Source organism: Salvelinus fontinalis, chromosome 40 (genome assembly GCF_029448725.1).
Source record: "Salvelinus fontinalis isolate EN_2023a chromosome 40, ASM2944872v1, whole genome shotgun sequence".
Classification (NCBI taxonomy): Eukaryota; Metazoa; Chordata; class Actinopteri; order Salmoniformes; family Salmonidae; genus Salvelinus; species Salvelinus fontinalis.
In genome coordinates this window covers 794144-820747 of record NC_074704.1, presented here as the reverse complement: position 1 = coordinate 820747, position 26604 = coordinate 794144, and the positions used below count along the sequence as shown (strand labels likewise).

At 40.6% G+C, this 26604-nt stretch overlaps 1 protein-coding gene and 25 non-coding genes across 26 annotated transcripts; 1 reads left to right on the top strand and 25 right to left on the bottom strand.

Annotated features, from left to right (window-relative positions):
- The first annotated feature begins 5969 nt into the window (after nt 1–5969).
- Nucleotides 5970–14187, top strand: LOC129839552 (gastrula zinc finger protein XlCGF17.1-like). Its single transcript, XM_055907074.1, has 2 exons — nt 5970–6508; nt 12501–14187. Exons 1-2 carry the CDS (start codon nt 6154–6156, stop codon nt 13268–13270), a joined length of 1125 nt encoding a protein of 374 aa, XP_055763049.1. The 5' UTR covers nt 5970–6153; the 3' UTR covers nt 13271–14187.
- A 3153-nt stretch (nt 14188–17340) lies between these two features.
- On the bottom strand, nt 17341–17422 carry trnal-aag (transfer RNA leucine (anticodon AAG)). The gene has a single exon. It is a non-coding gene; the product is annotated as a tRNA-Leu (tRNA).
- A 332-nt stretch (nt 17423–17754) lies between these two features.
- trnal-aag (transfer RNA leucine (anticodon AAG)) lies at nt 17755–17837 on the bottom strand. Its single transcript has one exon. It is a non-coding gene; the product is annotated as a tRNA-Leu (tRNA).
- A 331-nt stretch (nt 17838–18168) lies between these two features.
- On the bottom strand, nt 18169–18251 carry trnal-aag (transfer RNA leucine (anticodon AAG)). The gene has a single exon. It is a non-coding gene; the product is annotated as a tRNA-Leu (tRNA).
- A 320-nt stretch (nt 18252–18571) lies between these two features.
- On the bottom strand, nt 18572–18653 carry trnal-aag (transfer RNA leucine (anticodon AAG)). Its single transcript has one exon. It is a non-coding gene; the product is annotated as a tRNA-Leu (tRNA).
- Nucleotides 18654–18985: 332 nt separating this feature from the next.
- Nucleotides 18986–19067, bottom strand: trnal-aag (transfer RNA leucine (anticodon AAG)). Its single transcript has one exon. It is a non-coding gene; the product is annotated as a tRNA-Leu (tRNA).
- A 336-nt stretch (nt 19068–19403) lies between these two features.
- Nucleotides 19404–19486, bottom strand: trnal-aag (transfer RNA leucine (anticodon AAG)). The gene has a single exon. It is a non-coding gene; the product is annotated as a tRNA-Leu (tRNA).
- A 79-nt stretch (nt 19487–19565) lies between these two features.
- trnal-aag (transfer RNA leucine (anticodon AAG)) lies at nt 19566–19650 on the bottom strand. The gene has a single exon. It is a non-coding gene; the product is annotated as a tRNA-Leu (tRNA).
- Nucleotides 19651–19971: 321 nt separating this feature from the next.
- Nucleotides 19972–20053, bottom strand: trnal-aag (transfer RNA leucine (anticodon AAG)). Its single transcript has one exon. It is a non-coding gene; the product is annotated as a tRNA-Leu (tRNA).
- Nucleotides 20054–20385: 332 nt separating this feature from the next.
- Nucleotides 20386–20467, bottom strand: trnal-aag (transfer RNA leucine (anticodon AAG)). Its single transcript has one exon. It is a non-coding gene; the product is annotated as a tRNA-Leu (tRNA).
- Nucleotides 20468–20803: 336 nt separating this feature from the next.
- On the bottom strand, nt 20804–20886 carry trnal-aag (transfer RNA leucine (anticodon AAG)). Its single transcript has one exon. It is a non-coding gene; the product is annotated as a tRNA-Leu (tRNA).
- Nucleotides 20887–20965: 79 nt separating this feature from the next.
- Nucleotides 20966–21050, bottom strand: trnal-aag (transfer RNA leucine (anticodon AAG)). The gene has a single exon. It is a non-coding gene; the product is annotated as a tRNA-Leu (tRNA).
- A 321-nt stretch (nt 21051–21371) lies between these two features.
- Nucleotides 21372–21453, bottom strand: trnal-aag (transfer RNA leucine (anticodon AAG)). The gene has a single exon. It is a non-coding gene; the product is annotated as a tRNA-Leu (tRNA).
- Nucleotides 21454–21785: 332 nt separating this feature from the next.
- trnal-aag (transfer RNA leucine (anticodon AAG)) lies at nt 21786–21867 on the bottom strand. Its single transcript has one exon. It is a non-coding gene; the product is annotated as a tRNA-Leu (tRNA).
- Nucleotides 21868–22203: 336 nt separating this feature from the next.
- trnal-aag (transfer RNA leucine (anticodon AAG)) lies at nt 22204–22286 on the bottom strand. Its single transcript has one exon. It is a non-coding gene; the product is annotated as a tRNA-Leu (tRNA).
- Nucleotides 22287–22365: 79 nt separating this feature from the next.
- Nucleotides 22366–22450, bottom strand: trnal-aag (transfer RNA leucine (anticodon AAG)). The gene has a single exon. It is a non-coding gene; the product is annotated as a tRNA-Leu (tRNA).
- Nucleotides 22451–22786: 336 nt separating this feature from the next.
- Nucleotides 22787–22868, bottom strand: trnal-aag (transfer RNA leucine (anticodon AAG)). Its single transcript has one exon. It is a non-coding gene; the product is annotated as a tRNA-Leu (tRNA).
- A 326-nt stretch (nt 22869–23194) lies between these two features.
- trnal-aag (transfer RNA leucine (anticodon AAG)) lies at nt 23195–23276 on the bottom strand. The gene has a single exon. It is a non-coding gene; the product is annotated as a tRNA-Leu (tRNA).
- A 332-nt stretch (nt 23277–23608) lies between these two features.
- trnal-aag (transfer RNA leucine (anticodon AAG)) lies at nt 23609–23691 on the bottom strand. Its single transcript has one exon. It is a non-coding gene; the product is annotated as a tRNA-Leu (tRNA).
- Nucleotides 23692–24011: 320 nt separating this feature from the next.
- On the bottom strand, nt 24012–24093 carry trnal-aag (transfer RNA leucine (anticodon AAG)). Its single transcript has one exon. It is a non-coding gene; the product is annotated as a tRNA-Leu (tRNA).
- A 332-nt stretch (nt 24094–24425) lies between these two features.
- Nucleotides 24426–24507, bottom strand: trnal-aag (transfer RNA leucine (anticodon AAG)). Its single transcript has one exon. It is a non-coding gene; the product is annotated as a tRNA-Leu (tRNA).
- A 336-nt stretch (nt 24508–24843) lies between these two features.
- trnal-aag (transfer RNA leucine (anticodon AAG)) lies at nt 24844–24926 on the bottom strand. Its single transcript has one exon. It is a non-coding gene; the product is annotated as a tRNA-Leu (tRNA).
- Nucleotides 24927–25005: 79 nt separating this feature from the next.
- trnal-aag (transfer RNA leucine (anticodon AAG)) lies at nt 25006–25090 on the bottom strand. The gene has a single exon. It is a non-coding gene; the product is annotated as a tRNA-Leu (tRNA).
- Nucleotides 25091–25426: 336 nt separating this feature from the next.
- On the bottom strand, nt 25427–25508 carry trnal-aag (transfer RNA leucine (anticodon AAG)). Its single transcript has one exon. It is a non-coding gene; the product is annotated as a tRNA-Leu (tRNA).
- Nucleotides 25509–25843: 335 nt separating this feature from the next.
- On the bottom strand, nt 25844–25925 carry trnal-aag (transfer RNA leucine (anticodon AAG)). Its single transcript has one exon. It is a non-coding gene; the product is annotated as a tRNA-Leu (tRNA).
- Nucleotides 25926–26252: 327 nt separating this feature from the next.
- On the bottom strand, nt 26253–26334 carry trnal-aag (transfer RNA leucine (anticodon AAG)). Its single transcript has one exon. It is a non-coding gene; the product is annotated as a tRNA-Leu (tRNA).
- Between the last annotated feature and the right edge of the window lie 270 nt (nt 26335–26604).

Genomic DNA, 26604 nt, shown 5'->3' with positions numbered 1-26604 from the left:
CCCAATCACCGACCAACCAACAGACTCTATCAAAACCAATGATCAAATATGTGCAAAAGCAACACAAATCTTGGTCCGTCTCAGTATATATTCAGTGTATCTTCCACTGTGTCTAAATAGTGCATAGTATGTAAGTTCCTTATCACTTTTCAACCAATCCAGTACATTTTTGTTGAACATGTTGAAATTGTAATGTAATATAGAAATACTGATCAACTGGATGAGTCTCCATTTAGTTTGGAAATGATCCAACCATTATGTAGGTTGGTGGAAATTATCCAACCATTATGTAGGTTGGTGGAAATGATCCAACCATTATGTAGGTTGGTGGAAATGATCCAACCATTATGTAGGTTGGTGGAAATGACTCAACCATTATGTAGGTTGGTGGAAATGACTCAACCATTATGTAGGTTGGTGGAAATCCCCATCGATTGGATGAGTCACCATTTAGAGGATGAGGGGTCTACATTACTTTCAGTGCCCTCCGCTAATATTGGCACTCTTGGTAAATATGAGCAAAACGTTTATCCTCTTGGTCTTTCATTCAAAATATTCACAAAAATCTAACCTTTACTTAAAGTAACATAATTAAAATGAAAACATACATTCCTATCATCAAATGTATTTGTGGCACAATGATTGGCAGCCCTTCATTCAATAGTTTGTGCAACTTCCCTTTGCCAAGATAACGTCTCTGACTGAGTCTTCTCCTATAACGCGTAATGAGGTTGGAGAACACATGGCAAGGGATCTGAGACCATTCCTCCATACAGAATCTCTCCAGATGCTGAGGTTGGAGAACACATGGCAAGAGATCTGAGACCATTCCTCCATACAGAATCTCTCCAGATGCTGAGGTTGGAGAACACATGGCAAGGGATCTGAGACCATTCCTCCATACAGAATCTCTCCAGATGCTGAGGTCCACACTTGTTGACTCTCCTTTTCAGCTCATCCCACAGCTTTTCTATGGGGTTTGGGTCAGGGGACTGGGATGGCCATGGCAAATCCTTTATTCTGTGGTCATTGAACCATTTTTGTGTTGTTTTTGAGGTGTTCTTTGGATCATTGTCCTGCTGGAAGATCCAACCACGGCCCAGTTTGAGCTTCCTAGCAGAGGCAGTCAGGTTTTGATTTAAAAACTGCTGGTACTTGATGGAGTCCATGATAATATGTATCATACTTCACCGTGGGGATGAGGTACTTTTCTGCATGGATATCTTTCTGTCTACGCCAAACCCACCTCTGGTGTTTGTCTCCAAAAAGCTCTATGTTGGTCTCATCTGTACATAGAACCCAGTCCCATTGAAATTCTATGTTGGTCTCATCTGAACATAGAACCTCGTCCCATTGAAATTCTATGTTGGTCTCATTGAAAGTTCCAGTAACGTTTGGCAAACTGTAGGCGCTTGAGATTTTTGTTTGATGACAGCAAAGGCTTTTTTTTATGGCAACCCTTCCAAACAACTTTTGGTTATGTAGGTGGCGTCTGATTGTAGTTTTGGAGACTTTCTGACCCCAAGACCCAGCTAACGTCTGCAATTCTCCAGCTGTGATCCTCGGAGATTTTTTTGGCCACTCGAACCATCCTCCTCACTGTGCGTGGGGTCAATATAGACACACGTTCTCTTTCAGGCCCATTGTTAACATCTTCAGTTGCTTTAAACGTCTTAATAATTGCCCTGATTGTGGAAATGGGCATTTTTCAACCGTTGAGCTATGGGAACTTGGCCTATGTGTCACCTCATATTTATACCCCAGTGAAACAGGAAGTCATGGCTTACCACTGAAGGGTTCCTAGTCAATTTAAAACATAAAATGTGAATTTGAATATACATCAGTTAGATTTTACTCAAGCATTTATAGGGGTGCCAATAATTGTGGCACACATGTTTCGTAGAAAAATATTTCACATGTATTTTTTTTCCAATCATTTTACTTCGATTAAAGGTTCAATTTGTGTGAATATTTTTGAGTGAAACACCAAGAGGATAAACAGCAAATACATTGTTTTCACAGCCTGTTTTTGCCCATATTTACCAAGAGTGCCAATATTAGTGGAGGGCACTGTAGATGTGTAATAATGATGTTGAATATTAATAATAAACTACATTCATCAATCTGACTCCATTACCATGTGAATGCTATGGGGCCCATAACAAAATCCAGTGTATATAGCCATGGTTGTGAGCCTATCGTCACCACTCAGAATACTATAAGATGCAAGTGTCTAGGTTTACCATTATGCAATTATTAAAAGGCTGAGGAACAAGGAGCTAATATCTTGCAATTGATGTCTTAGCATTAAATTATTGAGTTAACCTTAGTTCAGAGATGCACAGTTACAGACCGAGCATATATGATGTGAGAGATGTCAGAGACCGAGCATATATGCTGTGAGAGATGTTAGAGACAGAGAATATATGCTGTGAGAGATGTTAGAGACCGAGCATATATGCTGTGAGAGATGTCAGAGACCGAGCATATATGCTGTGAGAGATGTTAGAGACCGAGCATATATGCTGTGAGAGATGTTAGAGACCGAGCATATATGCTGTGAGAGATGTCAGAGACGGAGCATATATGCTGTGAGAGATGTTAGAGACAGAGCATATATGCTGTGAGAGATGTTAGAGACCGAGCATATATGCTGTGAGAGATGTCAGAGACCGAGCATATATGCTGTGAGAGATGTTAGAGACCGAGCATATATGCTGTGAGAGATGTTAGAGACCGAGCATATATGCTGTGAGAGATGTCAGAGACCGAGCATATATGCTGTGAGAGATGTTAGAGACCGAGCATATATGCTGTGAGAGACGTTAGAGACCGAGCATATATGCTGTGAGAGATGTTAGAGACCGATCATATATGCTGTGAGAGATGTTAGAGACCGAGCATATATGCTGTGAGAGATGTTAGAGACCGAGCATATATGCTGTGAGAGATGTTAGAGACCGAGCATATATGCTGTGAGAGATGTTAGAGACCGAGCATATATGCTGTGAGGGATGTTAGAGACTGAGCATATATGCTGTGAGAGATGTTAGAGACTGAGCATATATGCTGTGAGAGATGTCAGAGACCGATCATATATGCTGTGAGAGATGTTAGAGACCGAGCATATATGCTGTGAGAGATATTAGAGACCGAGCATATATGCTGTGAGAGATGTTAGAGACAGAGCATATATGCTGTGAGAGATGTCAGAGACCGAGCATATATGCTGTGAGAGATGTTAGAGACCGAACATATATGCTGTGAGAGATGTTAGAGACCGAGCATATATGCTGTGAGAGATGTCAGAGACCGAGCATATATGCTGTGAGAGATGTTAGAGACCGAGCATATATGCTGTGAAAGATGTTAGAGACCGAGCATATATGCTGTGAGAGATGTCAGAGACAGAGCATATATGCTGTGAGAGATGTTAGAGACGGAGCATATATGCTGTGAAAGATGTTAGAGACGGAGCATATATGCTGTGAGAGATGTTAGAGACGGAGCATATATGCTGTGAGAGATGTTAGAGACGGAGCATATATGCTGTGAGAGATGTTAGAGACCGAGCATATATGCTGTGAGAGATGTTAGAGACCGAGCATATATGCTGTGAGAGATATTAGAGACCGAGCATATATGCTTTGAGAGATGTCAGAGACCGAGCATATATGCTATGAGAGATGTCAGAGACCGAGCATATATGCTGTGAGAGATGTCAGAGACCGAGCATATATGCTGTGAGAGATGTTAAAGACCGAGCATATATGCTGTGAGATATGTTAGAGACCGAGCATATATGCTGTGAGAGATGTTAGAGACCGAGCATATATGCTGTGAGAGATGTCAGAGACAGAGCATATATGCTGTGAGAGATGTCAGAGACCGAGCATATATGCTGTGAGAGATGTTAGAGACCGAGCATATATGCTGTGAGAGATGTACATTGCATTCAGAAAGTATTTAGACCCCTTGACTTTTTTCCACATTTTGTTACATTACAGCCTTTATCTAAAATTGTAAATACCCCATAATGACAAAGCAAAAACAGATTTGAGAAATTTTGCAAATAAAAAAAAATGTAAAAAATGAAAAATCTGAATTACATAAGTATTCAGACCATTTACTCAGTACCTTGTTGAAGCACCTTTGGCAGCGATTACAGCCTCGAGTCTTCTTGGGTATGACGCTACAAGCTTGGCACACCTGTATTTGGGGAGTTTCTCCCGTTCTTCTCTACAGATCCTCTCAAGCTCTGTCAGGTTGGAAGGGGAGCGTCGTTGTACAGCTATTTTCAGGTCTCTCCAGAGATGTTCGATTGGGTTCAAGTCCGGGCAATGGCCCAAATACTCAAGGACATTCAGAGAAATCCTGAGACACCTTTGCTAATTGTCTCCATACTCAATAATTTTATTATTATTATTTATTTAACCTTTATTTAACCTTTATTTAACCTTTACTTAACTAGGCAAGTAAGTTAAGAACACATTTTTATTTACAATGACGGCCTACCACCGGCCAAACCCGGACGACGCTGGGACCAATTGTGCGCCGCCCTATGGGACTCCCAATCACGGCCAGATGTGATACAGCCTGGAATGGAACCAGGGACTGTAGTGACGCCTCTTGCACTGAGATGCAGTGCCTTAGAACACTCGGGAGCCACACTCTTTGTGATGGTGTCCTTTGTTCCAATGTATCTGTATGAATCGTCCATTTCTCTCAGTCATAGTAGAATAATGAATGGATTGGTAAGGTTTTAGAAGCTTAGTAGGAAAGTGAATCATGTAAACCATTTACATGTACTCACATTCATGTGAACATTTACTATTTTGAAACTCAAACATTCATTTCCCAAACTGCTTTTTCTATGATCCTACAGGCTCTTTATCAGTTTCCATACCTTATATTCCAATGCAACCAACATTGTGCATGCCTACCATGGTATTGGGCAGCTGCTATTTGAGAACTCATGTGGTTTAGACATCAAACTCTGGGTATTTTATTGCACATCACATTGTACAACTGTTTTTAGAGATTGTACTGCTAGGTATGCTATATGTGTAGGCTACGCTATATGTGTAGGCTATGCCGTATGTGTAGGCTGCGCCATATGTGTAGGCTATGCCGTATGTGTAGGCTGTGCCGTATGTGTAGGCTATGCCGTATGTGTAGGCTGCGCCGTATGTGTAGGCTATGCCGTATGTGTAGGCTGTGCCGAATGTGTAGGCTGCGCCGTATGTGTAGGCTATGCCGTATGTGTAGGCTATGCCGTATATGTAGGCTATGCCGTATGTGTAGTCTGCGCCGTATGCGTAGGCTGCGCTATATGTGTAGGCTATGCCGTATGTGTAGGCTATGCCGTATGCGTAGGCTGCGCTATATGTGTAGGCTGCGCCGTATGTGTAGGCTGCGCTATATGTGTAGGCTGCCGTATGTGTAGGCTATGCCGTATGTGTAGGCTATGCCGTATGTGTAGGATATGCCGTATGTGTAGGCTGTGCCGTATGTGTAGGCTGTGCCGTATGTGTAGGCTATGCCGTATGTGTAGGCTGCGCCGTATGTGTAGGTTATGCCATATGTGTAGGCTGCGCCGTATGTGTAGCCAATTGAGGTGGTGGGGGCAGCTGCAGAGAGCTATTTGGGTGTGCGAGACTTGACGAGTTACAGGGTGCGTTAAATTTTTTTTTTTTTAACCTTTATTTAACTAGGCAAGTCAGTTAAGAACAGATTCTTAGGTGTCCATCCTTACTGGCTGAGGTAGGACTAAATCGATTTAAATAGTGGAGTAGGGTTGTAGGTTTTTTGTGATTGTAGGGTATTTGATTTACTTATATATAAAAATAATAATAAAGCAAAGTATAAGGGAGTTCTACTCCAGTCTAGTAGGTGGCGGTAATGCAACATTTATTGGATGCTAACTGCAGTTAAACCTCATCGAAGAAGAATCTAGTGGACCACGTGACACGGGACGCTCCTTCAACAACAAGGCCACTGATTCATTCAGTCGCCACTCGGTAGTTAGCCAATGTAAAAACGAAACATTGAAGCACTTTAGACCATTTTTGTGTGTATTATTCTCGGTGTAATTTGCTTGTTAAAATTTACACATTTGTTCAGGTTGATTATATTGAGCCTAGCACTAGGCTAATGCTAATTTTAGGTAGCCCAACCATGAGCTCACTAAGCTACTCCCTTACTGCTAAAGAAGAGGTCTGCTGGACGGAGAAAGAAGCTCTGGGTCTGTACATTGTCGTAAAAGAAGAGGAAGAGGAGAATATTACAGTGAAAGAAGAGGAAGAAGCTTTCAGAATAAAACAGGAGGACGAGGAGGCTATCACGTCGAAAGAAGAGGATGTTATAGTGAAAGAAGAGAAAGAACCTTTTGGAGTAAAAGAGGAAGAGGAGGCTATCTCAATAAAAGAGGAGGAGGAAGTTGTTTTAGGAGTGAAAAAGGAGGAGGTTGAAGGAGAGGAAGTGGAGACTGGAGATCTGATTGACACTAGTGAGTATTGTCTTAAACACGGACACAAATTCAGTTGTTGAATTAATGTATGGTTTTAAAGCCAAAGGGGCATTCCACCATAGTTGAACAATTAAATATGTTGTTCAGTACTGTAGGAATTGTTAAATGGGAAATCTGTGATTGGCAAATACATGTTTGGACTTTTAATTAGTGATACAGAGGCCTAGCCATTGATTCTTAGAGAATATAACTTAGAAATACCCAATGAGCTTAGTTCAACTGTCCTACTTAGTTCAACTGAACCCAATCTTGGTTTACTCCATTGTGTGTAAACAATGTAATTGTAAACAAACACTGTATAGCCTCAAAACGTGGTTGAAACTGCCATTTTGATCTCAGGCATGGTCAGTCCTTGCATCCATGGCTCTGTCTATGAATTTGAGAGTGGTTACCTTTCTCCAAACTCATCCGTCAGTGACAGTGGTGGGAAAAAGTACCCAATTGTCATACTTGAGTAAAAGTAAAGATACCTTAATAGAAAATTACTCAAGTAAAAGTGAAAGTAACCCAGTAAAATACTACTTGAGTAAAAGTCTTAAGTATATTTAAAACCAAATACTTTAAGAATCAAAAGTAAATGTCATTGTAAAGTAGTATAAAGTATAAAAAGTAAAAGTTGAAATCATTTCACATTCCTTATATTAAGCAAACCAGATGGCACAATTGTCAAATTATAATTTTTTTTTTTTTGATAACCAGGGGCACACTCCAACACTCAGACATAATTTACAAATGAAGCATTTGTGTTTTAGTGAGTCCGCCAGATCAGAAGCAGTATGATAAGTGTGTGAATTGAACCAGTTTCCTGTCCTGCTAAACATTCGAAATGTAACAAGTACTTTTGGGTGTCAGGACTAAAAAGTACATTATTTTCTTTAGGAATGTAGTGGAGTAAAAGTTGTAAAAAAATATATAAATGGTAAAGTACAGATACCCCCAAAAACTACTTAAGTAGTACTTTAAAGTATTTTTACTTACATACTTTTCACTACTGCTCAGTGACGCTAAAAGGTTTAATTTAGCCTCTATTCTCCACCATTTTGGATTTGAGCTCTAATGTTTCATGAAGCGACAGTACAGAATACCCTCCAACATTTTGTTGGAGGGTATTTATTCTTGTAAACAAGAATATAATATGTTTCTACATGAATGTGGATTCTAACAGGACTACTGATTATCATAAATGAATAGTGAATATTGAGGACTAAGAAAGTTAGAGGCATAAACCTCAGACCCCCTTGAGACATGCTAACCTCTCACCATTACAGAGGCATAAACCTAAGACATGCTAACCTCTCACCATTACAGAGGCATAAACCTAAGACATGCTAACCTCTCACCATTACAGAGGCATAAACCTCAGACCCCTTAAGACATGCTAACCTCTCACCATTACAGAGACATAAACCTCAGACTCCCTAAGACATGCTAACCTCTCACCATTACAGAGGCATACACCTCAGACATGCTAACCTCTCACCATTACAGAGGCATAATCCTAAGACATGCTAACCTCTCACCATTACAGAGGAATACACCTCAGACATGCTAACCTCTCACCATTACAGAGGCATACACCTCAGACATGCTAACCTCTCACCATTACCAATAACAGGGGAGGATAGCATTTTTGGGTGGTATGATATTCATGCCTCTAACTTTCTCACTCATCATTATTCATGATTCATTCATGATTATCCATAACCATAGTAGCATCCACATGAAGATAGAAGTGTTCAGAAACGTATACTATTCTTGTTTACAATAAATGGGGCTCCAAAGTGACACAATACAATATTTAACGTTCATTTATATTGGGCACAACATAATCTAAAACACAACCAGAACAAGTTTTATCCGACAAATTTGTTGAGTCACAAACTTGACGAGGTCATTGCGCGCTATGAATATGGGACCAAATACTACACGTTTGACTACTTTAATACACGTTCGGGGCCTCAGTGAATTTGTACAAGTACTTATGACACCTTTTAAAATGGCGGAGACTAGATGCATGTCGTGATTTCATTTCTAAATGGTAAAACCGATATGGGCATTTCCATGTAAAAGGACCGATGAGCACCAACGAGAAGTTCATGTCAAATTGGGTATCAAATGAAAGCTACGTGATTGTGTGTGTGTATATATATATATATATATATATATTTTTTTTTTTAAATTTTTTATTTTTTTATTTAGGCATATATACTTTTGAACCATCTTCCATCTCTATAAATTAGGAAAAAGTAAAGGCTTTGATTTCTATAAATTGGGAATAAGTAAAGGCTTTGATTTCTATAAATTGGGAATAAGTAAAGGCTTTGATTTCTATAAATTAGGAAAAAGTAAAGGCTTTGATTTCTATAAATTAGGAATAAGTAAAGGCTTTGATTTCTATAAATTAGGAGTAAGTAAAGGCTTTGATTTCTATAAATTAGGAAAAAGTAAAGGCTTTGATTTCTTGTCAAACAGATGAAAAGGGGAACATTAGAGAACCTTAGAGAACCTTAGAGAACCTCTAAGACCCCAGAGAAGGTATCAGAAATACATCCAAACACAATGTTGAAATAAAGGCCCCTGCCAACTAATATCAACACTTATATTTAGTTGTGGATATTTTTTTGGTCTGCCGGTTTGAAATGGAAATGGCAGTGTTTTTAACTATTTTGCAGATATGAAGCAAACAGTCAATCATAATATCAGTCGAATTCCCAGTTTATGCTACTTAAACAAACTCTATACAAGGTTTTTAAAAATAGGTTATATTTGTCTCAAAGTTCCATGACATACACTAAGGCATTGTTGGCAGAATAGATGGATGCAGTTCAATGGATAATTATTATAATTCACCAATACATTTCTTGGTGGTCCCAAAAATATTGCTATCAGGTTGTAAATCACAGCTGGTCTGGTACGTTGTTTGTTGCCTCCATTTGGGATGCACTGTTTCAGTTTCAATGACTCAATGTTTTGGACAAAAACAGATGAATGTAAGTAAGGTTGGGAATGTCAATACAATCTGATTAGCAAGGCAAATGGTCACAAGTCAGTGGCTAATAGGCTAGCGTATCTGTAGCTCTTTATTTAGCATGCTAAAAAACATGTAGCCTAACATTAGCTAGCTAGCTGCTGGGAGGATGTGATGTCATTGGAGGAGTGGTTGAGTGACTGACTTTTCCCCTCATGTTGTTTTTTGGTAGCTCCACAGCTAGAGAAGCAGGTGTCATTTGGTTAGCTAGCAAGAAATGGGAATTGCCATTCTAGCTAGCTATACTGAACTTGAACGACTGTTATCCAGTTAGCATGTCTCTTCAGAAATTCACTCTGGCTAGCTACTCCGATTTCAGAGCACTCTCGTCTGAGTGTGCCAGAGAGCAGAATAACTGAGGAATTTACGAACACGACAACACCCGTTGGCAGTAAACGTTGGCAAAAAAAGTAAGTTAGTTACGAACCGGCTAGATAACATGTAAACAGCTTAACCAGCTCTGCTAGGATGAGGAAAATGGTCCGAGTGAGGTGTTCTCTCATTTGTATCTGGAAGTAGCAAGCTAGCCAACTTTAGCCAGTTGGCTTGGGTGCTTGGTTGGGACAAGCATACATTGGCAGACAAGCTGCAGAAGGACGAACAGGCCCCCTTACAATTGCATACTCATCATTTATCAGTGCAATTTTGACTGTTTGAGAGGGTTTTATCTAATGTTCCTTCGTTAGATTTTAGCTCATCCTTGGTCTGGCTAGCATTAGTTGTTGATCTTGTTGTTGTGCATAAAGGGAAATATAGCTTACCTTTTCATGGTTGTTTGATCAATAGGACTGTAAAGTTCCCAAATGTAAAGAGGACTCCCATGGTGTTTCCGTAGTTACAGAAATCCATCCAGGTGCATTTTGTGGCTTTTTGCTGAATGTGTTCTAATGATATACAGTTGTAAACACACAGTCCTCTGATTGGCTATAGCGCACCGGTCTGTGTAGACTCTGGGTCCTGCCTGTAAACACACAGTCCTCTGATTGGCTATAGCGCACCGGTCTGTGTAGACTCTGGGTCCTGCCTGTAAACACACAGTCCTCTGATTGGCTATAGCGCACCGGTCTGTGTAGACTCTGGGTCCTGCCTGTAAACACACAGTCCTCTGATTGGCTATAGCGCACCGGTCTGTGTAGACTCTGGGTCCTGCCTGTAAACACACAGTCCTCTGATTGGCTATAGCGCACCGGTCTGTTTAGACTCTGGGTCCTGCCTGTAAACACACAGTCCAGTTCAAAGTGAATGATATCAGGGCCCGTGTAGCAAATGACTCGTTTGCATAAAGATCTACTGTAGCTCTGATTGGCTATAGTGCACCGGTCTGTGTAGACTCTGGTCCTGGACGAGACAGATGTTTTTATTAGGTTGTATTTACTGCAGTCTATTAATTCTCCAAACACACGGCCACTTTCCCACTCTGTTTTGCTATAGAATGTTCACAAATGCCTCAGTATAGGTCATTCCCAAACATTCTAAGAATTTATAAAAACGTGAAAATGACCATATCTAAGTGCTCGCTTGTCAGAAATTGTAAAAAAAAAAAGTTTTACACGTGGGCGCATTTGTTCATATCCTTTGCTAATTACGGAGTTATTAGCCCAGTTATTGATAATTTGTAGTCAGCCAAAGGGGTGATTGTTTCCTACAAGAGCACATAACGTGTACATTTCTAGCCATCGTTGAAAAGAGAGTCAGAGTTAGTGGTGGCAGTGTTATTTTGAGACGGGCTTGAATAAACTATGTAGCCAATAGGCAGAGGGTAGCATAATGTGTCTGATTCTCTGTAATAATGGTACGGGGAATAATTATGCATTTTATTTTGTAAATTGGTTGCTTGCATCAAACACAACATGTTCAGTCATTTCCTTGTCTGAAGGACAAGTGGATAAACAGGGTTAATGTAAAGCCCTGCATGTTTTTTTTTCAAAAAGTCTTATTGATTGTAGGTCTACATTGAACACCACACATTGGTTGCTACTGTAGCCTGAACAATAGAACAGCTATTTCCATGTTATGGGATGCATTTTTCCATGGTAGGCCACTCTGGTTGTCCTACATTATGATCAAATAGCCACAGTAGCCTACTTGACCACTGTTTAAAACTGTAACTTAAAGCGGATACAGCCTTCAGCCAACGTGCGCTGGAAGTTACACAGAATTTTCACAATATTCAAGTTTGCACTCACCCACCTTAAATTTGCGCAGTTATAAAAAAACATATTAGATGTAACATTTGTGTCTTCCACCAACTGCTGTTTTCAGCTCTCACCGTAGGTTTTAAATGTTTCTGATCTGGACTCTTCGTTAGTGACTCCAGAACAGTCCCGTATCTCTTTCTAAACCGTTCCTGGGTGCTTTTTGATGTGTGTTTGGGGTCGTTGTCCTGCTGGAAGACCCACAACCTTCAGTGGAGACCCAGTATTTGGACACACTGATAATCGTCTGATTTCATGATGTCTTGCACACGTTCAAGGCCCCCCCCCCCCCCCAGTACCAGAGGCAGCAAAAGCAACCTAGTACCTCATTTTTATGAAGAAAAAGAATCTAGGAATAATCAAATAGTTTGACTGTTTGGAAGGTTTTAAATGATATCAAACTCAAACCGTTTATCTCTTGCAGTGATAAAGACATGAATGTGGAGTATGTAAAATGGGTCAACTTTGAGCACCTTGATCTCCTGGGAATGTTTTGACATTCAGGTCCAAAAAGTCACTTTCTGACCACTTCTTCCGTTGGCAAACATGTATGGAAAGTTTTTTTTTTCATTATCAAAAGGGGATGCTTTCAAAAAGTGATTGGATATTACCCTACAGCCACTGTCACGACAAACTCTCTTTTATTGAGGGATCTAGTCTGGATTAAACCTCATAGGAAGACCGTTTTATCATGTGGAGGTTTCATTCAGGTCTCTGTTTAACTAGATATTCTGTCTGTTTTTGGCAGGAGAGAGACCAGACTCTCAATCTGACGGCGGGAAGAGTCCTTCAGGGGAACCACACTTGGAGACGCCCAAACAAGCAAGACAACATCACTGCTCCCACTGTGGAAAGAGTTTTAGCTGGTTAGGGTACCTAAAACGGCATGAGAGAATACACACAGGAGAAAAGCCTTTCCAATGTTCCCAGTGTGGAAAGAATTTTACCGTGTTAGTCAACCTGAAAAGGCATGAGAAACTTCACTCCGGAGAAAAGCCTTATCACTGTTCCCACTGTGGAAAAAGTTTTACTCAGTTAGGGAACCTAAAACAGCACGAGTGGACACACACAGAAGAAAAGCCTTACCACTGCTTCCAATGTGAAAATAGATTTTCAAGATCAGTGGACCTAAAAGCTCATGAGAGAACACACACAGGAGAAAAGCCTTTCCAATGTTCCCAGTGTGGAAAGAGTTTTACCGTGGTAGCTAACCTGAAAAGGCATGAGAGAATACACACTGGAGAAAAGCCATTCCAATGTTCCCATTGTGGAAAGAGTTTTACACAGTTAGGGCACCTAAAAAAGCATGAGCGGACACACACAGGAGAAAAGCCTTATCACTGTTCCCACTGTGGAAAGGCATTTTCACGATCAGGGGACCTAAAAACTCATGAGACAACACACATAGGAGAAAAACCTTTCCAATGTTCCCAGTGTGGAAAGAGTTATGCTAAGTTACGGTACCTAAAAGAGCATAAGAGAATACGCACAGGGGCAAAGCTTTTCCAATGTTGTTAGTGTGGTGAAGGGTTCTCTCAAATAGACGGTATGAAGATAGTTGAGAACAAAGCCTTGTCTCCCTACAGTGGAGAGTGTTTTACCGTGTTAGTTAACCTGAAAACACATAACAGAATACACTCTGGAGAAAAGCCTTTCCATTGCTCCTAATATGGAAAGACTTTTGCCGGGTTAGGGAGTCTGTATTCACATGAGTGGACACAGATTGGGGGCCTATAAAAATCTGTGATACAGAGAAAACGGATGAAATCTCAGAATCCAGAAAATAAAATGCAATTCAACAATATTCTGAAATGTATTGAGCTTAGTAGGGAATCAACTAAATGTATTGAAAATGTATTAATTTGCTCACGTTCATCATGACATGAACAGAATGCTTCAGCAAATCATATTTCCTGCATCTTTCTGAAGATTGTGATAATTGTCCACGAGAATCCAAATAGGTCAGATCAGGTTTGCAATTAATTACTTCAATCAGACCCCCTTTCACCCGCAGAAAGGGGATAGGAAATAACTATTGAGGATCAACAACTCACATCCTGTTGTAAATCAAGGGGAGAAGATTCAGGTCTCCCTCTCCCAGATTCAAAGGAATGTCCATTGTTTCAATAGACTTTTCCTGCCGATACTCTGACATGTTCAAAAGTGAATACGGGAACAATATTTCTAACATAGAACGCGGGGAACGGTCTGAAGCGATCTAAAGAACACTAAAGTAATCATGCTTGTTATTTTGTGATGTCATTAAAAATGTTTTAAAGACTATACAACACTAATGTAATCATGCTTGTTATTTTGTGATGTCATTAAAAATGTTTTAAAGGAACTACTGTAACTTGGAAAGTATACCCACTATATCTGTGAAATTTCCATCTGTGCATGAAATATGAAAAATGATTAAAATGTTTTTGTTTAGAGAGAGGTGTGATTTGAGAAGCTGTGATTTGAGAAGCTGTAAGAGATAATTGTTTTACCTAACTTCGCACAAGTGGGGCCGGAGGGCGGGCTGCCGTCTTAGAATTCTTAGGCGATCGCATAAACCCTCACTTCCTTCCATTCTGCTAGCAAACGTGCAATCTTTGGACAATAAAATAGATGACCTATGCGGAAGATTAAACTACCAACGGGACATTCAAAACTGTAACATCTTATGCTTCACGGAGTCATGGCTGAACGACGACACTATCAACATACAGCCGGCTGGTTATACGCTGCACCATCAGGATAAAACAGTGGCGTCTGGTAAGACAAGGGGCGGCGACTAGTTTAAAAAAAAAAAAAACAGCTGGTGCACAAAATCTAAGGAAGTCTCGAGCTATTGCTTGCCTGAGGTAGAGCATCTCATGATAAGCTGTAAACCACACTATCTACCTAGAACGCTCTCATCTGTATTTTTTTTATAGCTGATTACCTGCCACCACAGTCAGAGGCTGGCAGTAATACAGCATTGAATGAGCTGTATTCCGCCATAAGCAAACAAGAAAACACTCACCCAGAGGCGCTGCTCCTAGTGGCCGGAGACTTTAATGCAGGGAAACTTAAATTAGTTTTACCTAATTTCTATCAGCATGTTAAATGTGCAACAGGAGGAAAAAAGCCGACCTTTACTCCACACACAGAGACGCATACAAAGCTCTCCCTCGCCCTCCATTTGGCAAATCTGACCATAATTCTATCCTCCTAATTCCTGTTTACAAGCAACATTTTTTATCAGGAAGCACCAGTGACTTGATCAATAAAAAAAGTGGTAAAATGAAGCAGATGCTAAACTACAGGCCTGTTTTGTTAACACAGACTGGAATATGTTCCGGGATTCCTCTGATGGCATTGAGGAGTACACCACATCAGTCATTGGCTTCATCAATAAGTGCATCGATGATGTCGTACCCAGAATGACAGTACGTACGTACCCCAACCAGAAGCAATGGATTACAGGCAACATTTGCACTGAGCTAATGGCTAGAGCTGCCGCTTTCAGGGAGTGGGACTCTAACCCGGAAGCTTATAAGAAATCCCGATATGCCTTCCGAAGAACCATCAAACAGGCAAAGCGTCAATACAGGACTATGATCGAATCGTGCTACACCGGCTCTGACGCTCTTTGAATGTGGCAGTGCTTGCAAACCATTACAGACTACAAAGGGAAGCACAGCCGAGAGCTGCCCAGTGACACAAGCCTACTAGACGAGCTAAACTACTTATATGCTCGCTTCGAGGCAAATAACACTGAAACTTGCATGAGCACCAGCTGTTCCGGAAGACTGTGTGATCACATTCTTCCCAGCCGAAGTGAGAAAGACCTTTAAACAGGTCAACATTCACAAAGCCGCAGGGCCAGACGGATTACCAGGACGTGTACTGCGCGCCCGCACTGACCAACTGGCAAGTGTCTTCACTGACATTTTCAACCTCTCCCTGTCTGAGTCTGTAATACCAACATGTTTTAAGCAGACCGCCATAGTGCCTGTGCCCAAGAACACTAAGGTAACCTGCCTAAATGACTACCGACCCGTAGCACTCACATCTGTAGCCATGAAGTGCTTTGAAATGCTGGTCATGGCTCACATCAACACCATTATCCAAGAAACCCTAGACCCACTCCAATTTGCATACAGTCCCAACAGATCCACAGATGATGCACACTCCATTGCACTCCACACTGCCCTTTCCCACCTGGACAAAAGAAACACATATGTGAGAATGCTATTCCTTAACTACAGCTCAGCGTTCAACACCCTAGTCCCCTCAAAGCTCATCACTAAGCCAAGGACCTTGGGACTAAACACCTCCCTCTGCAACTCGATCCTGGACTTCCTGACAGGCCTCCCCCAGGTGGTAAGGGTAGGTAACAACATATCTTCTACGCCGATCCTCAACACCCCTTTCGAATAAACTTTATAAATGTGTTAAGAAATGAACCAGACAAGAAAAACGTGAAGCTGCTGCTGCACTTTTAAAGTGGTTTGAACTTTGAATCTCAACACGAGGTGGAGATGATAAAATCACCATTGCGGACAATCACTGGTACAGCTGATTAGGTGACGAAAGTATCTTCGAAAGCTAATCTAAGTAGAACCATTCTACTACTCTTCTCAAAACCATCTATATTACGCTACTCTCATCGCCCCAATGGGGAACCATCGACACTGCTGGCTGGCCTATTTTCAAAGAAGCATCTCCAAGAGCGAAGGGAAGGAAAATAAACTCTGTAGTTCGGTTCAGGACTACCCGACAAGCGACTGGACCCCAGGACAACTACAAAGAAGGACAACCGTATAAGGCTTGTCGGAAACCATTTTGGACAATCAGATTCTTACAAGCGTGCCCTGGAAAGGCCCAACTCCCTTTCCAAGGTGGCCCTGTCCACCGAGAGAGAACTTTCTCCGTAGTCTATGCTTTCCAAAAACACAGCTAAACAATAGCCGCTTGCTAGGGGTGCACTAAAATGGAAATTTCTCAAGTTTTTTCCAGACCTCAAAAGTGGTCTCCTGATGTGGTTTAATTATTGTTGTGGACTTAGAACATCCAAAGTATTTAGTTATCTATTAAAGAAAGCCTGATTTTTGAGAGCGAAAAACCTGAAAAAATAAGGGAAACTTGGAAAAACATAATGGAGAAAACAGAATTTGGGGAAAAACTCAACAGAATCACGCAAAAAAAAAAGATTTTACAGGGCCCTACACAGAGAAGAGAAGCCCTACCACTGTTCCCACTGTGGAAAGAGTTTTAACCAGTTAGAGAACCTGAATTGACATGAAATAACACATTCTGGAGGGAATCCTTTCTACTTCCCATTGTGGATATGTTCCTGATCAGAGGACCTGACATCAGAATAGAGAGGCTGTGTTCTAACTTGTGCTTTTGTTCATGAAATCAAACCAAAATTGGTAACCCAATGGGTATGTCTGTGGAGAATGGTGGGAAGCAATGGACTGCACGCGTGAGTTGCAACCCCATCCGTGCCACACAACATTTGTTATTTTCTCCCTTGCATGGTCCTACATGTACGTAAAAAAATCCTGAAAAAAAACAGAACATGTGATAGCTTGCGCAAACAAACTCAATAAAGATGGCAGTGGTGGGATTTGAACCCACACCTCCGTAGAGACTGGAGCCTTAATCCAGCGCCTTAGACCGCTCGGCCACACTACCCTACTTTAGCAAAATATTCACACTTTCCCGTCAGTTACCTAGAGCATCAGGACTCCCTTGAAACTTTGTCTTCTTTTTAATTTTCTACTTTAAAATCTTTATGGATCTCATGTTGCTCTTCCTTCATCGTTTTTGATTTTCTTTTTAAAAATGTTAGTTTATCTCATGTTGCTCATTCTTCCTTCGTGTACACATATAATTCGTTTCTGCTTTTATGTCTGAAGCAGATTGAATCTGAGAAACGCAGCAGATAATTTCAATAACAGACGTGTGAATTGGGGTAAAGGCTGGATTCCCTTTATTTGTCCTTGCGCAAACAAACTCAATAAAGATGGGAGTGGTGGGATTTGAACCCACGTCTCCATAGAGACTGTAGCCTTAATCCAGCGCCTTAGACCGCTCGGCCACACTACCCCGCTTTAGCAAAATATACACACTTTCCCGTCAGTTACCTAGAGCATCAGCACTCCCTTGTAACTTTGTCTTCTTTTTAATTTTCTTCTTTAAAATCTTTATGGATCTCATGTTGCTCTTCCTCCATCGTTTTTGATTTTCTTTTTAAAACTGTTAATTTATCTCATGTTGCTGTTTCTTCCTTCGTGTACACATATAATTCGTTTCTGCTTTTATGTCTGAAGCAGATTGAATCTGAGAAACGCAGCAGATAATTTCAATAACAGACGTGTGAATTGGGGTAAAGGCTGGATTCCCTTTATTTGTCCTTGCGCAAACAAACTCAATAAAGATGGGAGTGGTGGGATTTGAACCCACGTCTCCATAGAGACTGGAGCCTTAATCCAGCGCCTTAGACCGCTCGGCCACACTACCCTGCTTCAGCAAAATATTCACACTTTCCCATCAGTTACCTAGAGCATCGGCACTCCCTTGTAACTTTGTCTTCTTTTTAATTTTCTTCTTTAATTAAAATTTTTATGGATCTCATGTTGCTCTTCCTTCATCGTTTTTGATTTTCTTTTTAAAAATGTTAATTTATCTCATGTTGCTCTTTCTTCCTTCGTGTACACATATAATTCGTTTCTGCTTTTATGTCTGAAGCAGATTGAATCTGAAAAACGCAGCAGATAATTTCAATAACAGACGTGGGAATTGGGGTAAAGGCTGGATTCTATTTATTTGTCTCAAAAAAGATGGCAGTGGTGGGATTTGAACCCACGGCTCCATAGAGACTGGAGCCTTAATCCAGCGCCTTAGACCGCTCGGCCACACTACCCCGCTTTAGTTAAATATTCACACTTTCCCGTCAGTTACCTAGAGCATCAGCACTCCCTTGTAACTTTGTCTTCTTTTTAATTTTCTTCTTTAAAATCTTTATGGATCTCATGTTGCTCTTCCTCCATCGTTTTTGATTTTCTTTTTAAAACTGTTAATTTATCTCATGTTGCTCTTTCTTCCTTCGTGTACACATATAATTGGTTTCTGCTTTTATGTCTGAATCAGATTGAATCTGAAAAACGCAGCAGATAATTTCAATAACACACGTGGGAATTGGGGTAAAGGCTGGATTCCCTTTATTTGTCCTTGCGCAAACAAACTCAATAAAGATGGCAGTGGTGGGATTTGAACCCACGCCTCCATAGAGACTGGAGCCTTAATCCAGCGCCTTAGACCGCTCGGCCACACTACCCTGCTTTAGCAAAGAATTCACACTTTCCCATCAGTTACCTAGAGCATCGGCACTCCCTTGTAACTTTGTCTTCTTTTTAATTTTCTTCTTTAATCAACATTTTTATGGATCTCATGTTGCTCTTCCTTCATCGTTTTTGATTTTCTTTTTAAAAATGTTAATTTATCTCATGTTGCTCTTTCTTCCTTCGTGTAGACATATAATTCGTTTCTGCTTTTATGTCTGAAGCAGATTGAATCTGAAAAAGACAGCAGATAATTTCAATAACAGACGTGGGAATTGGGGTAAAGGCTGGATTCCCTTTATTTGTCCTTGCGCAAACAAACTCAATAAAGATGGGAGTGGTGGGCTTTGAACCCACGTCTCCATAGAGACTGGAGCCTTAATCCAGCGCCTTAGACCGCTCGGCCACACTACCCTGCTTCAGCAAAATATTCGGACTTTCCCGTCACTTACCTAGAGCATCAGCACTCCCTTGTAACTTAACAAACTCAATAAAGATTGCGGTGGTGGGATTTGAACCCACGCCTCCATAGAGACTGGAGCCTTAATCCAGCGCCTTAGACCGCTCGGCCACACTACCCTGCTTTAGCAAAATATTCACACTTTCCCATCAGTTACCTAGAGCATCGGCACTCCCTTGTAACTTTGTCTTCTTTTTAATTATCTTCTTTAATACATTTTTTTATGGATCTCATGTTGCTCTTCCTTCGTCGTTTTTGATTTTCTTTTTAAAACTGTTAATTTATCTCATGTTGCTCTTTCTTCCTTCGTGTACACATATAATTCGTTTCTGCTTTTATGTCTGAAGCAGATTGAATCTGAAAAACGCAGCAGATAATTTCAATAACAGACGTGGGAATTGGGGTAAAGGCTGGATTCTATTTATTTGTCTCAAAAAAGATGGCAGTGGTGGGATTTGAACCCACGGCTCCATAGAGACTGGAGCCTTAATCCAGCGCCTTAGACCGCTCGGCCACACTACCCCGCTTTAGTTAAATATTCACACTTTCCCGTCAGTTACCTAGAGCATCAGCACTCCCTTGTAACTTTGTCTTCTTTTTAATTTTCTTCTTTAAAATCTTTATGGATCTCATGTTGCTCTTCCTCCATCGTTTTTGATTTTCTTTTTAAAACTGTTAATTTATCTCACGTTGCTCTTTCTTCCTTCGTGTACACATATAATTGGTTTCTGCTTTTATGTCTGAATCAGATTGAATCTGAAAAACGCAGCAGATAATTTCAATAACACACGTGGGAATTGGGGTAAAGGCTGGATTCCCTTTATTTGTCCTTGCGCAAACAAACTCAATAAAGATGGCAGTGGTGGGATTTGAACCCACGCCTCCATAGAGACTGGAGCCTTAATCCAGCGCCTTAGACCGCTCGGCCACACTACCCTGCTTTAGCAAAGAATTCACACTTTCCCATCAGTTACCTAGAGCATCGGCACTCCCTTGTAACTTTGTCTTCTTTTTAATTTTCTTCTTTAATCAACATTTTTATGGATCTCATGTTGCTCTTCCTTCATCGTTTTTGATTTTCTTTTTAAAAATGTTAATTTATCTCATGTTGCTCTTTCTTCCTTCGTGTAGACATATAATTCGTTTCTGCTTTTATGTCTGAAGCAGATTGAATCTGAAAAAGACAGCAGATAATTTCAATAACAGACGTGGGAATTGGGGTAAAGGCTGGATTCCCTTTATTTGTCCTTGCGCAAACAAACTCAATAAAGATGGGAGTGGTGGGCTTTGAACCCACGTCTCCATAGAGACTGGAGCCTTAATCCAGCGCCTTAGACCGCTCGGCCACACTACCCTGCTTCAGCAAAATATTCACACTTTCCCGTCAGTTACCTAGAGCATCAGCACTCCCTTGTAACTTAACAAACTCAATAAAGATTGCGGTGGTGGGATTTGAACCCACGCCTCCATAGAGACTGGAGCCTTAATCCAGCGCCTTAGACCGCTCGGCCACACTACCCTGCTTTAGCAAAATATTCACACTTTCCCATCAGTTACCTAGAGCATCGGCACTCCCTTGTAACTTTGTCTTCTTTTTAATTATCTTCTTTAATACATTTTTTTATGGATCTCATGTTGCTCTTCCTTCGTCGTTTTTGATTTTCTTTTTAAAACTGTTAATTTATCTCATGTTGCTCTTTCTTCCTTCGTGTACACATATAATTCGTTTCTGCTTTTATGTCTGAAGCAGATTGAATCTGAAAAACGCAGCAGATAATTTCAATAACAGACGTGGGAATTGGGGTAAAGGCTGGATTCTATTTATTTGTCTCAAAAAAGATGGCAGTGGTGGGATTTGAACCCACGGCTCCATAGAGACTGGAGCCTTAATCCAGCGCCTTAGACCGCTCGGCCACACTACCCCGCTTTAGTTAAATATTCACACTTTCCCGTCAGTTACCTAGAGCATCAGCACTCCCTTGTAACTTTGTCTTCTTTTTAATTTTCTTCTTTAAAATCTTTATGGATCTCATGTTGCTCTTCCTCCATCGTTTTTGATTTTCTTTTTAAAACTGTTAATTTATCTCACGTTGCTCTTTCTTCCTTCGTGTACACATATAATTGGTTTCTGCTTTTATGTCTGAATCAGATTGAATCTGAAAAACGCAGCAGATAATTTCAATAACACACGTGGGAATTGGGGTAAAGGCTGGATTCCCTTTATTTGTCCTTGCGCAAACAAACTCAATAAAGATGGCAGTGGTGGGATTTGAACCCACGCCTCCATAGAGACTGGAGCCTTAATCCAGCGCCTTAGACCGCTCGGCCACACTACCCTGCTTTAGCAAAGAATTCACACTTTCCCATCAGTTACCTAGAGCATCGGCACTCCCTTGTAACTTTGTCTTCTTTTTAATTTTCTTCTTTAATCAACATTTTTATGGATCTCATGTTGCTCTTCCTTCATCGTTTTTGATTTTCTTTTTAAAAATGTTAATTTATCTCATGTTGCTCTTTCTTCCTTCGTGTAGACATATAATTCGTTTCTGCTTTTATGTCTGAAGCAGATTGAATCTGAAAAAGACAGCAGATAATTTCAATAACAGACGTGGGAATTGGGGTAAAGGCTGGATTCCCTTTATTTGTCCTTGCGCAAACAAACTCAATAAAGATGGGAGTGGTGGGCTTTGAACCCACGTCTCCATAGAGACTGGAGCCTTAATCCAGCGCCTTAGACCGCTCGGCCACACTACCCTGCTTCAGCAAAATATTCACACTTTCCCGTCAGTTACCTAGAGCATCAGCACTCCCTTGTAACTTAACAAACTCAATAAAGATTGCGGTGGTGGGATTTGAACCCACGCCTCCATAGAGACTGGAGCCTTAATCCAGCGCCTTAGACCGCTCGGCCACACTACCCTGCTTTAGCAAAATATTCACACTTTCCCATCAGTTACCTAGAGCATCGGCACTCCCTTGTAACTTTGTCTTCTTTTTAATTATCTTCTTTAATACATTTTTTTATGGATCTCATGTTGCTCTTCCTTCGTCGTTTTTGATTTTCTTTTTAAAACTGTTAATTTATCTCATGTTGCTCTTTCTTCCTTCGTGTACACATATAATTCGTTTCTGCTTTTATGTCTGAAGCAGATTGAATCTGAAAAACGCAGCAGATAATTTCAATAACAGACGTGGGAATTGGGGTAAAGGCTGGATTCCCTTTATTTGTCCTTGCGCAAACAAACTCAATAAAGATGGCAGTGGTGGGATTTGAACCCACACCTCCATAGAGACTGGAGCCTTAACCCAGCGCCTTAGACCGCTCGGCGACACTACCCTGCTGTAGAAAAAATTCACACTTTCCCATCAGTTACCTAGAGCATCGGCTCTCCCTTGTAACTTTGTCTTCTTTTTAATTTTCTTCTTAAATTTTTTTTTTTATGGATCTCATGTTGCTCTTCCTTCATCGTTTTTGATTTTCTTTTTAAAACTGTTAATTTATCTCATGTTCCTCTTTCTTCCTTCGTGTACACATATAATTCGTTTCTGCTTTTATGTCTGAAGCAGATTGAATCTGAGAAACGCATGAGATAATTTCAATAACAGACGTGGGAATTGGGGTAAAAGCTGGATTCCCTTTATTTGTCCTTGCGCAAACAAAGATGGCAGTGGTGGGATTTGAACCCACGCCTCCATAGAGACTGGAGCCTTAATCCAGCGCCTTAGACCGCTCGGCCACACTACCCCGCTTTAGCAAAATATACACACTTTCCCGTCAGTTACCTAGAGCATCAGCACTCCCTTGTAACTTTGTCTTCTTTTTAATTTTCTTCTTTAAAATCTTTATGGATCTCATGTTGCTCTTCCTCCATCGTTTTTGATTTTCTTTTTAAAACTGTTAATTTATCTCATGTTGCTGTTTCTTCCTTCGTGTACACATATAATTCGTTTCTGCTTTTATGTCTGAAGCAGATTGAATCTGAGAAACGCAGCAGATAATTTCAATAACAGACGTGTGAATTGGGGTAAAGGCTGGATTCCCTTTATTTGTCCTTGCGCAAACAAACTCAATAAAGATGGGAGTGGTGGGATTTGAACCCACGTCTCCATAGAGACTGGAGCCTTAATCCAGCGCCTTAGACCGCTCGGCCACACTACCCTGCTTCAGCAAAATATTCACACTTTCCCATCAGTTACCTAGAGCATCGGCACTCCCTTGTAACTTTGTCTTCTTTTTAATTTTCTTCTTTAATTAAAATTTTTATGGATCTCATGTTGCTCTTCCTTCATCGTTTTTGATTTTCTTTTTAAAAATGTTAATTTATCTCATGTTGCTCTTTCTTCCTTCGTGTACACATATAATTCGTTTCTGCTTTTATGTCTGAAGCAGATTGAATCTGAAAAACGCAGCAGATAATTTCAATAACAGACGTGGGAATTGGGGTAAAGGCTGGATTCTATTTATTTGTCTCAAAAAAGATGGCAGTGGTGGGATTTGAACCCACGGCTCCATAGAGACTGGAGCCTTAATCCAGCGCCTTAGACCGCTCGGCCACACTACCCCGCTTTAGTTAAATATTCACACTTTCCCGTCAGTTACCTAGAGCATCAGCACTCCCTTGTAACTTTGTCTTCTTTTTAATTTTCTTCTTTAAAATCTTTATGGATCTCATGTTGCTCTTCCTCCATCGTTTTTGATTTTCTTTTTAAAACTGTTAATTTATCTCACGTTGCTCTTTCTTCCTTCGTGTACACATATAATTGGTTTCTGCTTTTATGTCTGAATCAGATTGAATCTGAAAAACGCAGCAGATAATTTCAATAACACACGTGGGAATTGGGGTAAAGGCTGGATTCCCTTTATTTGTCCTTGCGCAAACAAACTCAATAAAGATGGCAGTGGTGGGATTTGAACCCACGCCTCCATAGAGACTGGAGACTTAATCCAGCGCCTTAGACCGCTCGGCCACACTACCCTGCTTTAGCAAAGAATTCACACTTTCCCATCAGTTACCTAGAGCATCGGCACTCCCTTGTAACTTTGTCTTCTTTTTAATTTTCTTCTTTAATCAACATTTTTATGGATCTCATGTTGCTCTTCCTTCATCGTTTTTGATTTTCTTTTTAAAAATGTTAATTTATCTCATGTTGCTCTTTCTTCCTTCGTGTAGACATATAATTCGTTTCTGCTTTTATGTCTGAAGCAGATTGAATCTGAAAAAGACAGCAGATAATTTCAATAACAGACGTGGGAATTGGGGTAAAGGCTGGATTCCCTTTATTTGTCCTTGCGCAAACAAACTCAATAAAGATGGGAGTGGTGGGCTTTGAACCCACGTCTCCATAGAGACTGGAGCCTTAATCCAGCGCCTTAGACCGCTCGGCCACACTACCCTGCTTCAGCAAAATATTCACACTTTCCCGTCAGTTACCTAGAGCATCAGCACTCCCTTGTAACTTAACAAACTCAATAAAGATTGCGGTGGTGGGATTTGAACCCACGCCTCCATAGAGACTGGAGCCTTAATCCAGCGCCTTAGACCGCTCGGCCACACTACCCTGCTTTAGCAAAATATTCACACTTTCCCATCAGTTACCTAGAGCATCGGCACTCCCTTGTAACTTTGTCTTCTTTTTAATTATCTTCTTTAATACATTTTTTTATGGATCTCATGTTGCTCTTCCTTCGTCGTTTTTGATTTTCTTTTTAAAACTGTTAATTTATCTCATGTTGCTCTTTCTTCCTTCGTGTACACATATAATTCGTTTCTGCTTTTATGTCTGAAGCAGATTGAATCTGAAAAACGCAGCAGATAATTTCAATAACAGACGTGGGAATTGGGGTAAAGGCTGGATTCCCTTTATTTGTCCTTGCGCAAACAAACTCAATAAAGATGGCAGTGGTGGGATTTGAACCCACACCTCCATAGAGACTGGAGCCTTAACCCAGCGCCTTAGACCGCTCGGCCACACTACCCTGCTGTAGAAAAAATTCACACTTTCCCATCAGTTACCTAGAGCATCGGCTCTCCCTTGTAACTTTGTCTTCTTTTTAATTTTCTTCTTAAATTTTTTTTTTTATGGATCTCATGTTGCTCTTCCTTCATCGTTTTTGATTTTCTTTTTAAAAGTGTTAATTTATCTCATGTTGCTCTTTCTTCCTTCGTGTACACATATAATTCGTTTCTGCTTTTATGTCTGAAGCAGATTGAATCTGAAAAACGCAGCAGATAATTTCAATAACAGAAGTGGGAATTGGGGTAAAGGCTGGATTCCCTTTATTTGTCCTTGCGCAAACAAACTCAATAAAGATGGCAGTGGTAGGATTTGAACCCACGCCTCCATAGAGACTGGAGCCTTAATCCAGCGCCTTAGACCGCTCGGCCACACTACCCTGCTTTAGCAAAATATTCACACTTTCCCATCAGTTACCTAGAGCATCGGCACTCCCTTGTAACTTTGTCTTCTTTTTAATTTTCTTCTTTTATTAAAATTGTTATGGATCTCATGTTGCTCTTCCTTCATCGTTTTTGATTTTCTTTTTAAAACTGTTAATTTATCTCATGTTCCTCTTTCTTCCTTCGTGTACACATATAATTCGTTTCTGCTTTTATGTCTGAAGCAGATTGAATCTGAGAAACGCATGAGATAATTTCAATAACAGACGTGGGAATTGGGGTAAAAGCTGGATTCCCTTTATTTGTCCTTGCGCAAACAAAGATGGCAGTGGTGGGATTTGAACCCACGCCTCCATGGAGACTGGAGCCTTAATCCAGCGCCTTAGACCGCTCGGCCACACTACCCCGCTTTAGCAAAATATACACACTTTCCCGTCAGTTACCTAGAGCATCAGCACTCCCTTGTAACTTTGTCTTCTTTTTAATTTTCTTCTTTAAAATCTTTATGGATCTCATGTTGCTCTTCCTCCATAGTTTTTGATTTTCTTTTTAAAACTGTTAATTTATCTCATGTTGCTGTTTCTTCCTTCGTGTACACATATAATTCGTTTCTGCTTTTATGTCTGAAGCAGATTGAATCTGAGAAACGCAGCAGATAATTTCAATAACAGACGT

What these genes read in the sequence shown, in the direction of transcription:
- LOC129839552 (XM_055907074.1), top strand. Translation starts at nt 6,154, where the DNA reads ATGCTAATTTTAGGTAGCCCAACCATGAGCTCACTAAGCTACTCCCTT. An exon ending in TGGAGATCTGATTGACACTA is followed by an intron (nt 6,509 to 12,500) that starts GTGAGTATTGTC and finishes TGTTTTTGGCAG; the next exon opens with GAGAGAGACCAGACTCTCAA.